The 22,597-nt window shown below is 39.2% G+C and overlaps 2 protein-coding genes across 3 annotated transcripts; both read left to right on the top strand.

The window, feature by feature from the left end:
- Positions 1 to 1,630: 1,630 nt before the first annotated feature.
- On the top strand, positions 1,631 to 3,602 carry LOC122000931 (indole-3-pyruvate monooxygenase YUCCA2-like). 2 transcript variants are annotated; one of them, XM_042555445.1, is made up of 5 exons: positions 1,631 to 2,521; positions 2,614 to 2,862; positions 2,961 to 3,083; positions 3,202 to 3,406; positions 3,510 to 3,602. In XM_042555445.1, exons 1-4 carry the CDS (start codon positions 1,910 to 1,912, stop codon positions 3,376 to 3,378), a joined length of 1,161 nt encoding a protein of 386 aa, XP_042411379.1. In that variant the 5' UTR covers positions 1,631 to 1,909; the 3' UTR covers positions 3,379 to 3,406; positions 3,510 to 3,602. The 2 variants fall into 2 exon arrangements, with proteins under 2 accessions (XP_042411379.1, XP_042411372.1); XM_042555438.1 differs by having other exon boundaries at positions 3,202 to 3,596.
- Positions 3,603 to 7,182: 3,580 nt separating this feature from the next.
- Positions 7,183 to 16,893, top strand: LOC122020260 (GTPase Der-like). The gene is made up of 8 exons (XM_042578112.1): positions 7,183 to 7,670; positions 7,754 to 7,978; positions 8,104 to 8,360; positions 9,351 to 9,568; positions 11,615 to 11,740; positions 14,767 to 14,952; positions 15,522 to 15,659; positions 16,002 to 16,893. Exons 1-8 carry the CDS (start codon positions 7,297 to 7,299, stop codon positions 16,314 to 16,316), a joined length of 1,839 nt encoding a protein of 612 aa, XP_042434046.1. The 5' UTR covers positions 7,183 to 7,296; the 3' UTR covers positions 16,317 to 16,893.
- Positions 16,894 to 22,597: the final 5,704 nt, after the last annotated feature.

Raw genomic sequence — 22,597 nt, 5'->3', positions numbered from 1 at the left:
TTGTGTTTGCTAGTTGATGTTTTTTTCACTAAGCATCATCTATCAAGTATACATAGTGTAAATTTACTTTCCTTAAAACTTTATATTATGATTTTATTTATATGAGATGCATTTTTATATGTATATTATGTGGTATGTGTACTGTAATAATTTAAAATTATTATTTTACTTTTTCGTTGTATCTTTATGAAATATATTTTGGCATGTAATCGTAGGGGTGTAATCGAGCCGAGCCGAACTCTTGAATGTTTGAGTTTGGCTCGTTTATAATTGAGCCGAGCTCGAGTTTTATTTAACGAATATATTTCTCACGAGCTTATTCGAGCTTTTATCGAGCTTAAACGAAATTAATAAGTATAAATTATAAATTTAAATATTAATTAAAAATTAAATTATATATTTAGAGAAAATTATAATATTTTTATTAAAATTTATAATTTTATTCTAATAAATAAATTTAATATATCTGTCTATATTTTTCATAAGTAGAATGTAAAATTTATAAATTTAATATCAAAATTATTAGTTTTTTAATTTAAAAGTTGATTTATGAGCTTAAAGAACGTGTTCACGAGCTAACGAGCCGAGTATTGGTAAGCTTGAGCTTATTTGTTTATCTTAACGAGTCTCATTAAACGAGTTCAAACGAGCTTTTATCGAATCGAATTTCGAATAGCTCACGAGCGGCTTGATTCATTTACACCCCTATGTAATCGTAATCATATAGATATTACCTAACAGGATAGATATTAAATGAAAATGCATGAATAATGTGAAATTCGAGGGAAGGAATCTTTTGATCCACAAATGATAGACCATCCTCTAATCTAATATTTATATTGATAGAAAATAATGACCTCTATCTATTTAATACATAGGGTCAATATCTTCTACCCATCTATCTTTTCTGTTCTGAATCAGAAAAGATGATCTAAGGTTATCTTCCCGAAATTTGATCGATCCATGCGATACGTGGGTCAGTCAGTCATCGGTGCATGCATATGATACGGCGACAGACACGTAGCTTGGGGCTCCGATCCCCTCCTACGCTGCTGCCGTGCCACCTTAACTAATTGAACTGTTTTAGAATCATCATACATAGAGATATATATATATATATATATATATATATATCTCAATTTATATATATTCAGAGATCGTGCATGGTGATGATGATGGTACCTGTGATTTGAAGAGAGGTATGCATGCGGCATGCCCGTGCTTGCAGGCTGACAGCTTTTACAGAAGCTACATTCGGAAATTATTATAGTTTAAGTGCGTCCTAGGTTCGGATCTTTGCATATGCTAGCTCGTACTATTTCCTACCTTAGATTCATCCAACGATATTAGAGAGATATATATATATATATATACATATACTTCGGCAACACGCTAATTATTATTAGATTAAGTTTTTTAATTCCCGGTTTATTTCATATTCATAAATGGATCGTATCGATACTGATGAGAATAAAAATAATAATTACGTACGTACGGGTAGGTGACCACAGCTACATGCCCACTAATTAGCAAGAGCCAATTGTGCACCGAAACGACGGTCAAGCACTAGGTGTAGCATAAATAGTCGCTCGCCCTTCTCCGTTATTTAATTGCGTAGCTCCCTCACTGATTCCCAGCTCTACCACCACTCCCCCGCTTACTCCGGCCAAGATAATCCAATCTTAATTTCTTCGTTGATCCTCCACGAGTGGATAAGTCCTATAGAATGTTTTCTTGATTAGATTCATCCCCTTAGCCTCCTTTTTTTCCTCCAATCAATCCTTCTACGGATAATACCTATAAAAAGGCCTCCACCATCCGTCTTTCTTCCATAGTTCGTTAATGGCTATTGGATGGCCGAGGACATGAGGAAGCAGAGGAGGAGTCGAGCTGCCGCTTCTTTAAGTCGATGAAAAAGAAGGTTTGTGATTTCGCCGGTCCGATCATCGTCGGCGCCGGCCCGTCTGGGTTCGCCGTCGCAGCCTGCTTCAAGAGCCGCGGCATAGAGAGCCTCATCCTCGAGCGCGCTCACTGCGCCGCCTCTTTGTGGCGGCTCAAAACCTACGACCGCCTCCGCCTCCATCTGCCCAAATCCTTCTGCGAGCTCCCCCTCATGCCCTTCCCCGCCGCCCTCCCGCGCTACCCCACCAAGCGCCAGTTCCTCTCCTACCTCGACGCCTACGCCGTCGAGTTCGGCCTCCGCCCGCGCTTCGGCGTGGCCGTCGTATCCGCCGAGCGCGACGCTTCCGCGGGCCTCTGGCGCCTCCGCGCTGACTCCGGCGAGGAGTTCACCTCCCGGTGGCTGGTGGTGGCCACGGGGGAGAACGCAGAGCCGGCGGTGCCGAGGATCCCGGGGATGCCCAGCTTCCTGGGGCCGGTGCTGCATACCAGCGCCTACCGTAGCGGCGAGGCCTACCGGGGGAAGCGCGTCCTCGTCGTCGGCTGTGGCAACTCCGGCATGGAGGTCGCCCTCGATCTATGCGACTACAATGCGATCCCTACCATCGTCGTTAGAGACACCGTGCGCCATCGCCATATCCATTAAATTCTTTACAATTTAATTATTATGTATATTCTCAATTTTTTCCCCTCCCCGAAAAAAAAAAAAATCAGGTCCACATATTGCCACGTGAAATGCTGGGCCAGTCGACCTTTGGACTGTCGATGTGGCTGTTGAAGTGGCTTCCGGTTCGGACGGTGGATCGTCTCCTGCTCATCGTCGCCCGTCTCGTGCTCGGTGACACGGCCAGGCTCGGCCTGCCCCGGCCCAAGCTCGGCCCGCTCGAGTTGAAGTCGCTCACCGGTAAGACCCCCGTCCTCGACGTCGGCACCTTAGCCAACATCAAGTCCGGCTATATTAAGGTAGGAAAGAATTAGTTAATCGTAGTTTATTAGTTTAACCATTATTGTTGGTTAACTTAAATTCATATATACACACACACACATGCAACAATAATAAGGTTCGGCCAGCGATTAAGCGGATTACGGAGAAGGGAGCAGAGTTTGTGAATGGAAGAATCGAAGAGTTCGACGTGATCGTCTTGGCAACCGGATACAAGAGCAATGTACCTCGTTGGCTAAAGGTATCTATAATTTATCAGCATTACGTACGTATTTCTGGACATCATCCAGTGATTTCTTTTCCCCAAAAGAATTAGTGATCAATTAGTTCGGTAGCTAAGAAATTCAGTACCGTTGTAGGAGAGTGATTTGTTCTCGGAGGAGGATGGTTTGCCGAGGAAACCATTCCCGAATGGATGGAAAGGGCAGAATGGGCTCTATGCAGTTGGATTCACAAAGCGAGGCTTGCTCGGGGCGTCGCTCGATGCAGTGAGGATTGCTCAAGACGTGGAGTTGTGTTTACAAGGCCGAGAATAAGCTCGTTCAATAGTAATCTGATTGTTTGGTGCGTTCCGTTGCCTGTGAGAATTAATGAATTAAGCTAGCTAGCCAGTAATATGTATATACATATGTAAATGACATTTTTTTTTTCTTTTTTCTTTTCCCAGCTGATCACTGATGATATTTAGTGTGAGTGAAAAAAAGAGGAGAGGTTGATGCCTCCAATCTGACACCAAATCAAATGTCCCCTCTACGACCATAGTTTTGATTTCAAAATGTGTTTCGAGTGACTAATTATATTATTCCTCTATTTAGTTTAGAGTATTAAACTTAATTTGTGCTTTGGATCGCTTGTGCCGCTCTTTGATGAGAGAAAATGGCCAATTTCATAACCTTTTTCTTTACTTTCTGCTTATAATTAATGTTTATAACGTACCCACATATCCTATTAGATAGACTGTTCCATATTCAATTGTAACATGATAAAATTATTTGTTTCTGCAATATTATTCTATATGATTCATACTTGATCTCACATCTTAATGAAATTAAAGTATTTCATATTTAACCCATTTATCTAGCTCCTAATGAACAAATACTGATTCCCTTCACTATTTAGCTATCAAATAATCTAGTAAGTTGTAGTAAAAATAAGTGAAATCGTCATCTTCGGCTCCTCTAATAAGTTGGCCTCCCACAGTTTTAAAGGAAGATAATTCAGGAAGAGCTTTGTCTAATAATAACATTGTATGTAAGGAGGAGTCGATGCAAGTATGCAACCAGCGAGATATTCCATATCCATAGGAAATCAATCTCACACCTACACCAATCCGTGAACCGTTAAAAAGTTATATATACATGTGTAGCACTAAATAACACCACAATCTCGCATGTTAACATTTGTGAAATTTTAATTGCAGCCAGAATAGGCAACCCTTCTTCTGTCCTTGGGCTGGCGGCCTAAACCCTAAAGATATGATATCTAGCATCGCGCTTGCATTTACGATTGAGACTTCTCACACACGCGCACTATCATGCATGCCGATCTCACAATGATCTCCTCCTACGCACACGTCGCCATCGGGAATCTCATACGTGCAATTCTTGGTCCGAACTGTACTTTTTCTGTTGATTAGACATCGAAGTTCACTTCTGGTTTGGACTCATTCTCGTGTCTTTTTCTTCTCTGGATTTAATTTAAATTGGTTTCGAATTAGCTCAACACAGCCAAGCTGGATCACAGGAGTAGTGCGTGTGTTCTGGAGATTGAATGGGAGACAGAGAGAGAGAAAGAAACGAAAAGGGAGAAGGATCTTGACCTGATCCATATATGCCGTGGGGAATCTGATGAGTCCAAGAGAGAAGCAGAGGATGAATGATTGAGATGGAGAAGGTATGCAGTAATGCAGAGGCAAGTGGGATCAGTGGCGTGAGGTCCCAACAACACTACGTATATTTCTTCATTTCTGCTACTACTACTAAATCGGGGTAAATAAATGGAAGCAAAACTCTGCGATTCGTCTCCATCACTGTCGAGTCTGTGTTCTTTCGGAAGCTGCAAGTCAACAATTTATGAGAAAAAGCACTAATTAAGTAGTTGTCTTCCATCACAGTGCCAGGTGTTTGCCACATAAAATTTTTGGTGATTGGAGACAAAAAAAAAAGAAAAAAAAAAGAGATCCTTTTCTACGAGCAAATGCCAACGAACATTTGCGTATAAATAGCAATTAAATTCTCGTGGAAGGCACAGTAAAAAATATTTGCTTGTACTTAAAGATCTGTCCTACTGGAGTACCAAGGAATCCAACACTGGGCTTCGTAATTATTGTCGGAAGGTGGCAGCCCACTTTGTATTAACTCTGGCCTTGCAGCTGAGTGAGATTCACTCGCTCTGCTGGTGCAGCTCCCAGCAGTGACTAGTGGCACTGGTCGGATCCGGAGGATCTCACAGTGCCCTCCTGTTCCAATGGGCCATGGCTGGTGGTTGACGATGATCCACTCCTTCGTGCTTGGACAAGCCGTTGTGCTTTTAAAGGTGGAATCAGGGGTCATTTGAGCTGAGGGTGTCCCCATTTTCAGCTCTCTTTGGAGTATATCAACCAGAGCAAGAAGAAACAGAGTTGAGTTGTGAGGCCCCAGGAACAAACTGAAGCGGTAGTGCGAGCGAGCAGTTCAGCTGCTGGAATTTGTTTTTTTTCATGGATCAATAATAAACTTGCTCAGTGCCTACTTGTTCTTGCTTCTGGGCGGGCCACATTCCTGAGGCTTATTGAGGTTAAGGCCCAGGACCCGGCCCAGACCCAAGTCCAGGTTACTTCTGGGGAGTTAGTAGGTATGCATTTCAGTAATTTGCAACAATGTTTTCAGAAAATTATCATTTTAAAAGTGGCATAAGAATAACTATTAATACTAGTGATCGTGCATATAGAGTCATTAGGGTAAGATAAAATACCTAATTTTGAAAATTTAAATTATTTGGGTCTTTGAAAATCCGAATTGTTTAGATTTTCGAGTATCACCCTTACGAATTCCCTATGAAAAATATTAATTTAATTTAATATTATATTTATCTTAGTAAAAAAACTAAGAAAAGTATATTTTTTAACATTGTCGGTCTAAAATATTTATAGAAACTTTTTTGATCGTGTTGTCAATTATAAGATGTGAGACTAAAGAACTATATTTTTTTTATATAAAACAACCAGAAAAAATTAATGATGAGAACATTTCATAATTATATGTCGCAGCTGAGTCTCGAACTCTAGACCACTGATTATTTCGCTTGTGGAATTACTAATAAACCTTGGAATTAGATTCACCAAAGTTTTAGTAAAGGAGAGAGATTTTTAATAAAATAGTAAGATAACAAGATATTCCTTTTTCCGGTAAATGCATTATTTGTATTTACAATTTATTTCACTTTAACCATGTGTAATTGCTTCTCCTTCATTAAAAAAAAATAATTTAATTATTTATTCTAGATTGCTGATTAATTAATTAGATTTTTTAAATAATATATCATAATTAAGTATCCAACTTTAGATTATTAATTGATTAATAAAAAAATTTCTAATAACATATTGCTAAATCAACTCTAGATCTTGATTTATAATGTGTTTATGAAAATTATTAATAAAGATTAAAATTATTTTTATAGGATAAGAAAGAAAAATTATAATTATTTTAGGTTTTATCACAATTTAATAATTACTGAATATAGATATTTTTCTATAAGTACTAAAAGTTTAAAATTATTATTAGTTGATATTTTTTATTGTATATAGTTAGAGTTGACAATGGAGTGAGTTGAAATTTGGACTTGTAATAAATTTGTTTTGACGGGACGGGTTTAAACCCTCCTAAATGGGTCTCAAGGTAGATCTGGGGCGGATCCCAGATTTAATCGAATCCGTCCTGGACCCATCCAATATAATATTTTTTTATTAATTATTAATTGAATAAAAATTGATAATTAATTTTTAATTGTATCAAAATTTATAGATTTTAATTTGTGATAATATTTTTTTATTATAAAATATTATTAATATAAATATTGAAAATAGATTTAATGTTTAATTAATTTTTAAAATTTCTTATTTTATATTTCAAAAAAAATAAAAAATGATAAACTAGCGGGTCTAACCCGGATCTGCCTTGCCGGATTCGCAGGATGGGACGGGTCTAAAGGAAAATGGGATGAGTCCTGAGTTTGGTCAAACTCATCCCAACTCGGAAGTCGGATCCATTGTCATCTTTATATATTGTCAGTCAAATATTTATCTATATTTTATGAAAAAAATAATAATTATCTATTATTTTGGGGTTTTCCGCAAAGTAACGGTGCGGCTCGGAAAATTTGCCTTGGTTGGAATTCCAGTCTGCGGCTGTTTTAAACCCTCGTCGCCGCCTGTGCTGCCCACGCCTACCGCTTTCCTCCCCCCGCTCGCTCATGTTATGGCGCTGATCTTCCTCCGTACCATTTCAAGAAGAACCCGTAGTGGTTTTGTTCCACTCTTCCCCTTATCTCCCATCTCAAACCCTCTACCTCTTGTCTCCTGTTCTGCTACTACCCATCTTATCCACAGCCTCCGCCGATCTCCGCCAGCATGGCTGCACCTCCACCTTCTCCGATTTTGTGGAGTCCCCAACTCGGAGGATACCAGATTTACTCCCTTTCTGACCGAGGACGACTCTTCGAAGAAGAAGAGGAAGAACAAGCACGCCAAGAAGAAACCCCGGGTGGATTTTACTAAGATCGATCCCTCGCTGCTCCCCACTGTGATCCTCGTCGGCCGCCCAAACGTCGGAAAGTCTGCCTTATTCAATCGGTGAGCTGAACTTCGCAATTGTAGAGGTTTCGAAGTTGTTGTGCTTGGTGGCTTCTATTTATTTATTTATTTTGTTTTTTTAGCTTGATTCGGAGGAGGGAGGCTCTTGTTTATAACACTCCCGACGATCATGTCACTCGGGACATCAGAGAAGGCATTGCCAAATTGGGGGATTTGAGGTTCCGTGTGCTGGATTCTGCTGGGTTGGAGACGGAAGCCACTTCGGGAAGTATTCTTAGTAGGACGACAGATATGACCGCCAACGTGCTTGCGAGGTCCCAATTTGCTATCTTGCTGATAGACGTGAGGTTGGTGTATGCCATTTGTTTTAATTCTCGATGCATCTCTTTCCTTGTGGCTGAACTGACGAGTTATGTTCCCTACAAGAAGGCTTGGTCGGTGGGTATGACTTGATGAAACTGCCTCTCTTCAGGGATGGATTGCAGCCACTTGACCTGGAAGTTGGAAAGTGGCTCCGGAGGCATGCACATGGAATTCGAACCATTGTGGCCATGAATAAATCTGAATCACTTGATGAACAAGGATCGCTTACTGCTGAGGCAGGTCAAGCATACACCTTAGGATTTGGTGATCCAATTGCAATATCAGCAGAGACTGGCTTTGGAATGGCCGAGCTTTATGAGAATCTTCGCCCATTGTTAGAAGACTATATACTTCAACGCCCTGAAGGTTTGTCCATTATGCATGTTTTGGTATCAATTGACATAGTCCAATTTCTTGGCATATATAAAGGCTACTTTTCATATTGTTCGGAACCATAGAGATCTATTGAATTAGGGATCTATTTCTAATACCACACTTGTATTTGACTATTTGGAAAACAAGAAAAATAGGAAATTGTGTTCTCCTGCCCTAAAATTTTTGATTGGGAAACCCAATAAAAATTGGTTGGTTTGTGTTTGAGATTTCTATGGAGCATGAAAGTAAGCCTTGTTTTATTTGAATGCATAGCTAGGAGTGGAGTGGAAAGGGAACAGACACAAAACACATGAATTTTGTGGCCCTCTCCTTGTATCTAAATCTAATGATCCCAAACATAAGAAAGTGAGAATTAGAATTCTGTTTTTTACTTAAATTTAATATAAACCACTATTTGTAATTCTTAAGATTTCCTTTCGAAGTATTGAAGTTAATTATCTATGATGCTTCCAAATCTGACAGCGAGTCATGACAAAATAATGAGTATATGATGAAGGAGACAGAGAGAACCTAAATGCATGTGTGAGGATGATGTTTTATTGTAGCAACTTCAACTCATGTTCACCGTGATCAATTTGTTAATAATTTGTTCGACACATTGATAGGTAAACATTATCCATATGCCACTGGGTTTGCATTAATTTCTAAATGGGCACTCATTTTCTGATGATATGTGTTTTGCTTGAAAGAAAAATTGATTCTGTAATCAATAGGAGCTATGAAAAAAAAAAATCCAATCTTCATCCTTGGGAGCCTGGGCGCAACGGTAAAGTTGTTGTTTTGTGACCAAAAAGGTCACGGGTTCGAATCTTGGAAACAACCTCTTGCAAAAAGCAGGGTAAGACTGCGTACAATGGATCCTTCCTCGGGTCCCCACATGGTGGGAGCTTCGTGCACCGGGCTGTTTTTTTTTTTTCTTCATCCTTGGGATTAGTAATGTCTCTGTTGTTGTGATTTTAGATGAACATGCCCATGATGATACTTATCCAGAGATGGAGGATAATGGTGAGTGCAAGTCACCATTGCAGCTTGCAATTGTTGGGCGCCCAAATGTCGGGAAGTCTACTCTTTTGAATGCATTGCTACAAGAAGAAAGAGTTCTAGTTGGACCAGAATCTGGATTGACTAGAGATTCAATCAGAACCCAATTCACATTTGAAGAACGGACTGTATATTTGGTAAACTAACATTTTTTCCCCATTTAACTCGCATCATTTCTTACATACATTCACTATGTGGTTTGCTTCCTGTCTTTTTTAACGTTTTATCATTTTACCTATTATGTTAAATTGTTAAATTCCGTATGATAGTGGCTTTGTATGAAGATGGTTTTTAAATGCATCAGCAAGATGAGGTTGGCTAGCATAAACTGTGTCAAGAGAAGGTTAAAAAACAAACCTCCCACTTGATCCTAAAACACCTTAAGAGAGACATCACATCATTAAGATTATCTAGCGAAATGTGTCTTCAACTAGAGCTTAATGGCATGAATGAATCCCAGTGTTTTTTTTTTCAAATCCCAATTAGTAAATGTTCCATCTACGTTAGAGATATCAAACAGTTATGGTAGTATGCATACAAATATTATATATTCGATGTGGTGTAAATACTCACTAAACATACTGGTCAATAAGGCCTTGACAATTCTCTTCGCAAACAAATATATGTTTAGGTAAGGGTTCGTACTGAGACCACATCACCATATGACCTTGTTGGAGTGAAATGCTGATTCACTTCTTCATGTTGTCAGGCTAACAACTAGTTAATGCAAATGTTGACTACGCTGGGGCAGTCATGATTGTTTTGTTCCTTTGATTTATTTGCTATTTGACTTCAGTTCACACTTCAGAACTAATCAAACCTCACCTCTAGGTCTCGACTTAAGTTCCATACCAGTAGAAAATTCACTTCAAGTTCACACCAAGATCGATGACCAGCCTTGGACCTTGAGCTTTAGGAGAGGGTTCACACCTCAGACATTCAAATCATATCAGCCTTTGTTTCTCAGGTCTCCATTTTGGGTTAGGAGAGTCAGCACCTCATCCAATCATCCCCCCACTTTCAGTATATGAACCAATAAGTATGGAGCTAACTCCAAATTATTTTTTCATCTCGATCAGTTAAGAGCCCTTAAGCCTAGATGGTCTAACTATCTCAGAGTAATACTCCTTTAGTGAGTACCATATCTATGTTGTGCTCATTTTCAACTAAATGTGCTGGGCTTGTACCTGTCTGAAGTAGATTAGTGGCATCTATTGGATGTCCAACTACATCAAGAAATGAAGTTTTAGGTTGAATAACAGCAAAGCAAATAAGCAATTCTTGTTCACTTCCTTTCATAGTCGAAGTGCCCCATTTTTTAAGGCATTAAAGAGAAAAAATTGGACGATGGAGGAGATATTGGACGACTTGCCATCACTTGCTCGCTCAAAGATGCTGACCAACAGCTACTTTGTTTGGCAACAGGACTATTATATTGTTTTCCAGAACAGATTGAATGAGGTATTCTTCAACTGAGAATTTGGTGTATGTGCTGGAGTTGACAACTCACGAAGTTGCGAGTATAAATCGATGATAATATTACAGAAGTAATGAATATTTTGACAGATTCTACTTAGGCCATATATTACTGGTGCATGTTATGTTGTACGATTACACTTTAGTGAGTGATCTATTCCTTTAAATGGAGGGCTGCAATGTAAAGTCAAGTGCTAACTTTATAGTTATGTAGATGATAATTTCTATAGAGAAGTTTGAAAAGTAGCGAAATTGGTCATTTCATACAGATTGCTCACCAAGTTGTCCTAATGGCGGAGCAAGTTTACTTTTGTACTTGAGCATTAGGATAAAGAGTTTGCACATTGGCTAGACATCCTTTCCACCTTGAGTATTTCAACTGACATGCACAGTAGGTACCTCAGATTATCAGTTCACCCTTTTGATTCAATTTGAAGCCTTAAATTCATATGAATTAACTAGCTTAGGACAAACTTCTGTGATTACCATACCTAGGCAGTTGTGCAGTCGCAACTGCATGAGCAAACCCCAAATATTTCCAGAACAAACTCCTCTTCTTGTGCAATATGATAATGATATTTGTATTTTTTTTTCCCATGAACTCCTTACTCATCCTATTTCGACACCAACCATCGTTCATCCGTTTTAAGTGATGGACTGAAACATGCATGCAATCCATGGATGATAAGTCATTCTTTGTTTTCCAGGTAGACACAGCCGGATGGCTACTGAGAGCAGGGAAAGAAAAGGGACCTGCGTCTTTAAGTGTTATGCAGTCAAGAAAAAATCTTATGAGGGCTCATGTGATTGCTTTAGTACTAGATGCTGAGGAGGTATGCCACCTTTTCTACGGGATATATTCTTATTGTCAGAGTTTACCATCAGAAGCCACCTTTTTTATGCAATCTGTAAATCGCCTCCAGTTTTTATTTGACTGAATCTTTAACATGAGGCCTCTTAGCAATTATTTATCTGGATTATATAGTAAATGTTTTTATTTTAAAGAAAAAAGTGCAGAGAAATTTTACTTTCTAAAATGGGGATTGCATTCATTCAACTTTGAACTTTGGAAAGGGGAATATAGACTCCAAATTTTCATCTAAATAGTTTGTGAATTGCATGTGCATACCAAAGTTTTTCCGAATCACAGTTGGAAAGTGTAATGCCTCATTCTTCATTAGGGCTGTAAACGAGCCGAGCCGAGCCGAGCTTTGGGGTGTTTAAGCTTGTTTGATAAGGTTACTACTCAGGTACATATTTAACACAAAAATGATCTAGATGTCGGGCATTTGATTTATTCAAAGTGGGGAAACTGGGGCCCATCAAAAAAGGGTCCAAGTTTGAGACAAGACTACATACTCAACACCTGAGATCCAAAACTTGGATTAAATCCCTAGTGTACTGGTATAAACTAATGGTGGATAGTTTGCAGGTAAGGTGATATATAATTAAAATGTTGTGGGGTTTGCCTCGAGTGCAAAACATACTTGATAGAATTATCGGGTCTCATCTTCAGGCTTGCGATGGAGACTAAGTCTCGCCGAACCGATTGAACTGAACAAACTGAAATTTTTTCGAACTGATCGAATTTTTAAAAAAACCCGGAACCGATATCGACCGAATTAACCGAACTTCCAAATACTAATTCTGAGAGCTTAAACCAGGAGTTTGCGATTAACCTACATAGGAGGAGAACATTTTAGGAGTGGAGGATCATGCTGCGAACATTCCATTCTGGTTCGAATAAATTCAATCCCAAATGCATTGGTGGTTAAGATACAGCCTATTAGGCATTAGCAATGTTCGGTTTTGATCAAAACAACCGTCATCTGCAAGATGTTTTTTTTTCTCTAAGAAAAGATAGGAATCAGAAGAGAGACCATAACAGATTGATCAAGCAAGCACAAATAACGTGATCCCTTCCAACCAAATAACGTGAGGGAAGAGGAGAATGAGGTTAGGGTTTGGGATGAAGCCGCCAAATCTGGCGCTGCCCTACCAAGAGGATTGTTGGAGTGAGCTGGGGAGACGCCGGTGCTGGTTGAAGCCTGGGGCGACCACTACCTACCTTGAACTCAACCGTTTTTGCCGACATCGTCAACTCCAAGCTGTAGGAGGAGAGGAGAGGGTGCTTCAACTTTGAGAGGCGAGAACGATAGGGGGCTGCCAGAGAGAGAGAGAGATGGAGAGGAGCCTCGGCTAGAGAGACGGAGAGGAGGGGAGGGCGGCGAGAGCGACGGAGAGGAGATGAGGGGAGTTGGAGTCGTGGATGGATCATGGAGTCACGGGCGGATGGACGACGGGATTAGGAAATTAAGGATTTTGAAGGGCTTGATTCGGTTTATTCAATCTAATCGAATAACAAAAAATCGAAACCGAACCAAATAACCCGAAATAACCGTTTTTTTAAAAACAAAAACTGAAATAACCTAACTGAATTTTTAAATTCGGTCGGTTTGTTTGTTTCAATGTTTTAAATAGCGGCGAATAGCACGCTATGCAGCGTGCTATCGCGCGCTATGCAGCGTGCTATCGCGCGCTACGATCAACAAACACTATGTAGCGTTCGCTGATTAGTGATTGTCCTAAATAGCCCACGCTATTCGGGACAGTAGCGTCGATAGTGCACAATAGCGTGCGCTATCTTACTTAGCGGCCAGTAGCATGCGATAGTTTGGGCAGCCAAGTCCCAAGCTTCGAGCAACTAAGGCAAAGGCAGAGGTGAGGGGCAGCGAAACCAGGGCAAAGGCAGAGGCAAGGGTCGTGAGCATCGAGGGACGGTGAGAGGCGAGGAATAGCGAGGGGCGATGGCGGCGAGGGGAGAGGGCGACGAGGGGCGGCGACTGGAGGTGACGTTTTCTCCTTCGTTTTTGTTTTCTTCGATTGGTTTTTGTTTGATTGATTTGTTCGGTAAAGTTTTTATAAGCACCACTCAACCGTGAAGTTTTATCTTTCAATTGCACTGTTGATAATCAATAGTATCTTTTCGTTTTTCTTTCGCTTTTTAGTTTTTATAATCAAACAATATTAATTAATTAATTAATTGTTCTGATTTTTTTCTTTTGTTTTTTAGGATTTTGATTGTATATTTGGAATTTGCAATGTTTACAAATTTGTCAAAAAAAAAAGATAAAAAGATATTGGTTGGAAGTATTGTTATCAAAAGAAGGGGGGGGAGGGGGGAGGATGTTCGGAGCAAATTTTGACATGTAATGAATTATTATGACTAATTTTATATTATGTTATTTTTATTTTATTTATATAAGTATATTTTATTTTTTAAATTTAAAAATTGACATGCACAAAAAGCTTGTGGTATATGCTTCGCTATTTACGCTATCTGATGACAAGACAAAAATGCTATGAACCAACGCTACTCGATTTAAAACATTGGTTTGTTTAATTGAATTTTTGCTCAACCCTAGTCTCGATTCCAAGTATTTTTTTTCCCTCTCTTTTCTTCCTCCTGTGCCATTCGACCTCACTTCTTCCTCCACACAATCTCCTCCTAAGGAGGTATACGAGTTGTATGAGCCAGAAGTGTGAGTAGCTGAGGTTATATTCCTTCAGTGACAAGATTGTTATATGTTGTTTTCACTTTTGTGTATTGTTTACATTTCAAATTGTGACGAGCCATCTATGGTTTATTGAACAGGCTAGTTGATTGAACGATGATCTAAATTTTTATCACAAAACCTTTCCTTTTCCCTATAGGAATTTGATTTCAAGGATAAATATGAAGAAAGTACTTAGCTCGAAACACTTCAGAATGCTTATTGTAGTGGATTAAGCTCTTGCTGACTTGGTTTATATTTTAATGTAACTCAATTAGTATTTTCTGTTTTCTATGCACATGTAGATTGCAAAAACTAAGACAAGTTTGAAACATGCTGAAGTACTTATTGCTCGCCGAGCAGTGGATGAAGGCCGTGCGTTGGTGGTAATTGTTAACAAGATGGATTTGCTTTGGGGGAGAAGAAGCACAATGATACGTGAAAAAGTCATAAATGCTGTTCCGAAAGAAATTCAGATGGTCATTCCCCAGGTCTGTTAATCTATGCTTCAAATGCATATATCATAAAACTAAACTGTTCAGTTTGATTCTTGTCTTGCATTTGTACCTTAGGTCCTTAGATACTGTAAACTTAAATCCTACTCTAATGCAGCATGAGTGCAAGTATCCTTATTATGTAATATTCATTGTTATGTAATATCTGTCTCTTTCTGAGTATGGTTAAAATAGCCTACTTATCATATACGTTAGTTGTTTTCTTGCACAAAGATTTGAACCTGGATAGTCTTTTTCTAAAATTTAGGCTTCAGTGTTTATCTGTAATTTTAGCCCTATTCTGACATGAGAAAAAAGATTTTTAAATACTTCTTATCAGGAGTATCTCTTGTGATTTATAAACACCTCTTATCAGCTAATAATCTGTGATTGTAACTCCTATAGATATTGGGTTCTTTAATTCTGAAATTGGTGTGCTTATCCATGTTCGCTACAGCTAATGGTAGCGTCATACAGTAATTAAAATTTTGCTAATATATGCTGAATACAACAACCATCTTTGTCAGTAAAAGGGAGTGCTTATTCCTGTTCTCGTCATTTGGCAGATTACAGGTATACCTGTGGTCTTTGTTTCGGCGTTGGAGGGAAAGGGTCGGGTAGCTGTAATGCACCAGGTAGTGGATGCTTACCAGAAGTGGTGTCTAAGACTACCAACGGCACGCCTAAATCGCTGGTTGCGAAAGGTAAATTGTTACTATACTTTGATTTAGTTGCAAGAGATATAGGTCTCCATTGTTTCTAGTTTTTTGAGAGTTACTTTCATTCTGTGTTTATGCTGCATAACAAATATAATGTTGTTTTCCTTCTTATGGGAAAAACATATATTCATCTGGTAGAGTTCCTTGATTTATTATTTAATTGCTGCCTAGAATTGATTTGGTGTGAAAAGTCATATAATCCAGGTTCTTCTGTCATTCTTTGGACAACACCACGTTAGTGAATATTTTATGGAAACCAATAACAAAAAGAATTAGGTTATAGCATTCTTTCTCGTATTGTAACTTGATGCATGTTATCTACATTAGGTTATGAGCAGGCACTCCTGGCGCGACCAAGCGACTCAACCTAAAATCAAGTATTTTACTCAAGTCAAAGCTCGTCCACCGACATTTGTTGCCTTTTTAAGCGGGAAGATGCAACTCTCAGACACAGATATTAGATTTTTGACCAAGTCCCTGAAGGAAGACTTTGATCTTGGTGGGATCCCAATCCGCATTACACAGCGATCTATACCTAGAAAAGCTGTAACCAGCAAGAGGAGCGGAAAGCTGCCTGCCCGAACGAAAGTGAGAATTCTATCAGGAAAACGATCTACATCGCAGGAACTCATTTCTCCGTAATGGGGCTCTCCTTTAAATATGCAAATAGTCAGTCCAATGTCTGGATCCAGTGGTTGCTAGGAACCAAGAGGTTCTCTAAGAACAGGCTTATCATTCTCGTACCCAGGTACTTTTAACATTGTAGATGACCTTCTCCATTTTGAAAAGGAATGAAGAAAGAGGAAAGGAGCTCTCTTCCAACATAGCTTTATCATTCCAAGATTGACTTACAGACTTCGGAAACCCTTGGACAATGGATTTCCGTGATGCATAGTATTTTATGAGAAGATGGGTAATTTTGGATCAGCAAGAGAAAGTGGTCAATAATACATTATTAATATCCTCCAACTGGTGCTTTAGAGGCCATTGCATTTTCTGTGGAGCTTGCTGCAATGAGATTCATTGGTCGTGTGGAGAATTTTCCTTGCACAATAAATTAGCAAATCCTCTTGTCTAATTTGGAAAACATGGCCAAGTTATTTTTGCTTTTGTTGTGTGCGGTTGTAATCTACCATTCTCCACAAAATGTTTTTTTAGTCCCAATCATGCAGACAAATTCTTTTAAGTGTTCTACAAATAAAAGACATTTTGTTTTTTCAAAGAGTGTAGTAGTTTGTGGAATTATTTCTTTTTTCTTACTGTTTTTACTTGCTGAAAATTAATTATCTTCGATTTGTGAATTTACAAGAGTAAGGTTTCCTGCAGGGATGTAGATTCTTACGGCATGGATACATATTCTGTCAGTGAATGTCGTTAAATATGATGGTAAAAGATGAATACGTTCGTCTTTAGTGTTCCTGTTAACTTGTCTTAGGGTCAACACAGAGGAGAACATCGTTAAACAAATCATCGGTGAGCAGGTGTGGAAGTCGTCTTGGTCATCAATCGCCTAATAATAACGAGGATTGATAGGGAGGTCTCTCACGCTTGGAAGGAGGGAGATGAAATAAAGAAGGTTAGAATGATAGTCGGAGTTTCCAACGTAGCCACTTAGCCTAATAATAACAAGAATTGATAGGGAGGTCTCTTACGCTTGAAAGGAGGGAGATGAAAGAAAGAGGGTTAGAATGACAGTCGGAGTTTCCAGCGTAGCCATTTTGATGCTCAAGATAATTTTTGGTGGTGGTAGAGAAAAAAGTACCAAGAATAATTAGGATTTGTGGATGTGTATCCTCGTGTACATGTGTCTGTTGGAGTAGGTTACATTTTATAGGACGGCGACTGATTCTCAGGTTCTCCATGTGCACCAAGATCCGCACGAGCATTATTCTCTTTTCCTAAAATAATATGAAATCTCAAGATCTTCGTGTGCATTATTCAACTTTCCGAAATAAACTATGACATTGTCCCATTCTCCAGATGAAGCGGTTATGTTTCCCACTATCTTAGGGAAATCACAGCTACCTTGTTTGCATCTTTAGCAGACCACCCCTTATCGTCCTTGGTCGGAGGCTATTCAGAGTTAAACACAACCCGAGATCGAGAGCGTCATAGAGTTGGGGGCGTCATCGAGTCGAAGGCAGCTTGGAGACGGACGACCCAAAGTTGGGAGCGTCATGGAGTCAGAGACGCAACCAAGTTAGGAGGCGGCTCAGAGACGGATGACTTGGAGTCGAGAGTGTCATGGAGTCAGGGACGTTGCCAAGGCGGCTTAGAGGGCGTCGCCAAGTCAAGAGGTGGCTTAGAGACGAACGACTTGGAGTCAGGAGTGTCATGAAGTCGAGGACGTCGTTGAGTCAAAAGGTGGCTTAGAGACGGACAACCCAGGGTCTACAGTGTCATGGAGTCAGGGCTGCTGATAGTCGAGAATGTTTGGATTCGGGAAACGACTCAGCTCTCCCTTGACTTTGACCACTATCTCAGCAGGACTACGGACTCCGTTATCCACGTGACGCTCTCTGATTACCTCTCAGGTCAGATATTTTTTTAAAAGTTAAAACAGATCGATTTAAGTGTTTCTTATAAAACATAATCTTCCAAATGTAATAATTTATTTATAATTTGACAATAAGATCATACGCTAACTCCAGACTGTTAGGGTCGATTTGCAATTAGAGGAGGGTGAATAGCTCGTCGCGTTCATTGTCTTGCTTCATGATGATGATATGCAGCGGAATGAAACATGAAACACACTTACAACGCTAACACGAAGGATTTACTTAGTATCCACCTTAAGAAAATGTGACTAATGTTGGAGTGTATACTAAAAACCTAGCTTTTGTAAATATTTATTTTTGAAATAAAAGAATCACATTGGTCAATATCTGCATTTATTTGTTAAATGTAATTGTTCAATTAATTTATGTAGTAGATAACATGGAGTGTGGTGTCACACTCAGAAGATCATGTTGTCGGTTCTTTATAAATTATAAATAGTTGCTCACGACTAAGATGGAAAGGAACAAACCATCGGAATAGTCATAGTATAATTAAGTATTTGTTTATCTTGATTAATAAATTACACTGATACACTCTAAGTGTATTGAGTAGGACCATTTAGGTAAGTTCTTTTTGTACTGACTTAATAAAAGAACTAGACCTTAGTTATTATGGAAGTGTGTGCTCTTAATCCTAATATAATAACAAGCACATATGTTTAATATTTATTTCTTTGACTTATCAAAGGGTGAGATTTAGCTCGATAAATCAATATGCCCGATAAGTTGGGAAATGATATTACTTATAGTGTGTGTTGTTGATTATAGAAGGAATCTGTGTCCTAGTTATCTAGGTTGAGAATGTCCCTAAGAGGAGCTCATAAGAATTGTCATGTTAAACCCTGTTGGTGGACTTAGTCCGACATGACAATAAAGTTGAGTGGTACTACTCTTGGAGATAGATATTAATTAAATGAGTTGTCAGTAACTTACTTAATTAATGGACATTCGTTATCTTAAACACAGGGAGACTAACACACTCATGATAAGAAGGAGCCCATAATGTAATTTGGGATTGGTGCGGTAGTGCGATAATAATTCTCTAGTGGAATGAGTTATTATCGATGAACTTGAGTTGTGTGTTCAGGGCGAACACGGGATACTCAAGCTCATCGGAAGGTCAAAACCAATTTCTCCTCTAGGTCCCTGTCGTAACCTCATTATAGCCTCAAGTCCATCCAAATATAAGTCCATCTTGGTGTCCAAGAAGGGGGCCGGTCCAATGCTTGGTGACCAAGCAAGGGCCAGCCACATCCTCTTCTATAGGGGTCGGCCACAATAATTCAAACAAGGAGGGTTGTTTTGAATTTTTAAAATATTCTCTTTGTAGAAAACTATAAATTTTAAAAGAGAGATTTTAATTTTTAAAACTTTCCTTATTTGAATTAGGCCACATGTTTTAATAGAGAGTTTTAAAAGTTTTAATTAACCATCCTCATGGTTTAAGAAAAAAAGGAAGATAGATTTTAAAATTTAAATTTTCTATCACCATGTTAAAAAAGAAAATTTTATAAGAGAAGTTTTAAATTTTAAAACATGGTTTTAATTTTTAGAACTTTCCTTTTTTAACTCCTACTTTAGGAAAGAGAGCTTGTAAAATTTTATAAGAGTTTTTCTTCTTGTAAAATTTTATAAAAAATAAAATTCCTTTCTTCTTATGGGGGCCGACCACCCTTGCTTGGTGCCCAAGCAAAGCGGCCGACTATGTTTTAAAAAAATAAAAAAAATAAAATCATCAAATTTATTTTTGGTGATTGATTCAATCAAGAGGAAAGAAAAGAAAAATTAAAAGGGAAAAGAAAAAGTTAGAGGAAGATTTTAATTTTTGTAAAAATTCTTCCTTTATTTGCCTTGGGTAAGTATTATAAAAGAAGGGGTGATGAGGCTTCATGAGACACAACAATTCTTATTCTCTTGGTGGAGTCTCTCTAAGTGGCCGACCCTCTCTCTTCTCCCTTTCCCTTTGCTTTCTTCTCCTTGGTGGTGGTGGTGGCCGGATTTTAGAGGAAGAGGAAGATAGCTTTTGGGTGGTGTTCATCTTGGAGGATCGTCGCCCACACGACGTCCAAGGCGAGGCGAGGAATACGGCAGAAGATCTCGAGGTCATTAGTTTACAAAGAGAAGGTATAATTAGTAATTGTTTTTCGCATCATGCTAGTTATTTCTTTTTGTAAGAATTCCAAACATAAGAGGCATTAGATCTAGTTTTTCGAATTAGTTTTTCGAGTTTGTGTTTTCTTCTTTTTCGAACTTGTGATTCGATTGTTCTTTTTGGTTAACCTAGAGTTATTTAAGGAAATTAAATATTAGCTTTCCTTAAAAGGCTTTGTCCAGGCGGTGGTGGTTGCTCCCATATCCAAGAAGGCCATGTGCCTTGCCATGCAGTCCTAGAAGTCAATTTTGGAAATTAATATTTAATGGAATTAATAACATAGGTGGATTTGAATCAATAGTGTTAAGTTCCGCTTGCGATTCAAATCTAAACCATTAAGAACAGATAAGTTAAATTTGGAATCAATGATGTTAAGTTCCGTCTGTGATTCCTAATTTAACTTCTAAAGAACACAATAAGTTATTTAAGGAAAGGTTCGACACTTGTGTAAAATTTTTGTACAGTGGAACCGGTACATTTTCCTAGGACTAACCAACAATTGGTATCAGAGCTAGGGTTTGCCTCTGTGTGTTTTGGTTTTCAAATTAATTATGCACATGTCATACATAATTTAGGCAGGATAATAGTAGGATGTACTAACTTTGTGGTTGCAGGTTCCAACTATTATGACATTTAGATATTGTGTGTGACTGGACCCTTGGACATGTCAAGGATATTATTTTGTGTGCATGATTGTATGTATCAAATACAGCAGGAGCTGTATTATTTTTAGAATTTTATTTTTTGTTCGATCTAGAATATATGTACATTCCTTTATGGAATATAGGATCGATATTTGTAAAATTCTATATTTGTCGCGGATCGTATCTTTGCGAGGCGTGGTGCTATTAGAGGACCAGAGGCGCAGCGGAATAAGAAGCAAGATGATGCGATAACTCGACCCGATGACAATAGCTAAAGATGGCAACAACTAGGGTTGGAGGATACTGAAGACAGTGATGGAAAAGACCATAATAGTTGGGAAATTAATTTTCAAATTTATTGCTTTTATTTACTGTGATGTTTATGTGCATGTGATGTATGCTAGCATAGGTTAAAATCCTCATTTTAAATAACTAAGTGGGAGAGAGATTTTAAATAAATCCCATGGTCTCCATTACTGGTTTGTAAGTGATGCAACAAGCTTGCGTGTTGGCTCTGAGTGCCTCCCTCCACAACGGTGTTAGGACCAAAAGTAGCTAGAGGGGGGGGTGAATAGCTCGTCGCGTTCGCTCGTTGCTCCGCGTTGCTTGTTCCTTCAAAGATGTGCAGCGGAAAATACAGAAACAAATACAACAACGCTAACACGGTTGGTTTACTTGGTATCCACCTCACAAGAGGTGACTAATCCAAGGATCCACACCACGCACGCACCCTTCACTATGAAAACACTCCTTTTCGGTAACTACCGAGGGCGGAGAAGCCCTATAAGACTCTCAGTACAAGAAGAAAGGAAAGGGAAACAAAATACAAGCGCAAAGCTTACAATGAGTACAGAAAACCCTAACCCTAGCTTCTCTTCTTGCCTTTGATCCGCCTCTTGACTTGGAAAGCTTCCAAGATCCTTCAAGAGCTGGCGATCTGATCTTTGAGAGCGCTGTGGAGGAGCTGGCGAAGATCTGAGATGAAATCGTGAAGAGATGATTCCGCAGCCATTGCACGCCTGCAGCTATAAACGACGCCAACGGTCGGATCCCGATCGATTCGAATATTCCCAATCGATCGGAGGCTGGATCGATCCACGGATCGATCCAGAGCGCTCGCATGTCAGAACGCTCGGATCGATCCACGGATCGATCGGAGCCTCTGATAGCGGCCCCCCAATCGATCCATCGATCGATTGGGACTGGATCGATCCACGGATCGATCCGAGGCTCTGTCACGACAGTGCGGATCGATCCATCGATCGATCCAGACTTGATTTTTGTCCAAAACCAAGTCCCAAACCTCCCAAACCAACATCCGGTCAACTTGACCTGTTGGTATGTCATGCCTAGCATCTAGTCACTCCCTTGACCGCTAGGACTCCCTTACCAAGTGTCCGGTCAATCCCTTTGACCCACTTGACTTTTCTCTGCAAGTATCGGTCAATCCCTTTGACCTACTTGGACTTTCTTTCATGCCAAGTATCCAGCAAATCCTTTGACCTACTTGGACTTCCGGCACCGGATGTCCGATCATCCTTGATCCATCTGATTTTCCCTTGCCTGGCT

This window comes from Zingiber officinale, chromosome 1A (assembly GCF_018446385.1).
Source record: "Zingiber officinale cultivar Zhangliang chromosome 1A, Zo_v1.1, whole genome shotgun sequence".
Lineage (NCBI taxonomy): Eukaryota > Viridiplantae > Streptophyta > Magnoliopsida > Zingiberales > Zingiberaceae > Zingiber > Zingiber officinale.
The sequence above is the reverse complement of the archived record's forward strand: the minus strand, read 5'-3'. Positions and strand labels throughout refer to the sequence as shown.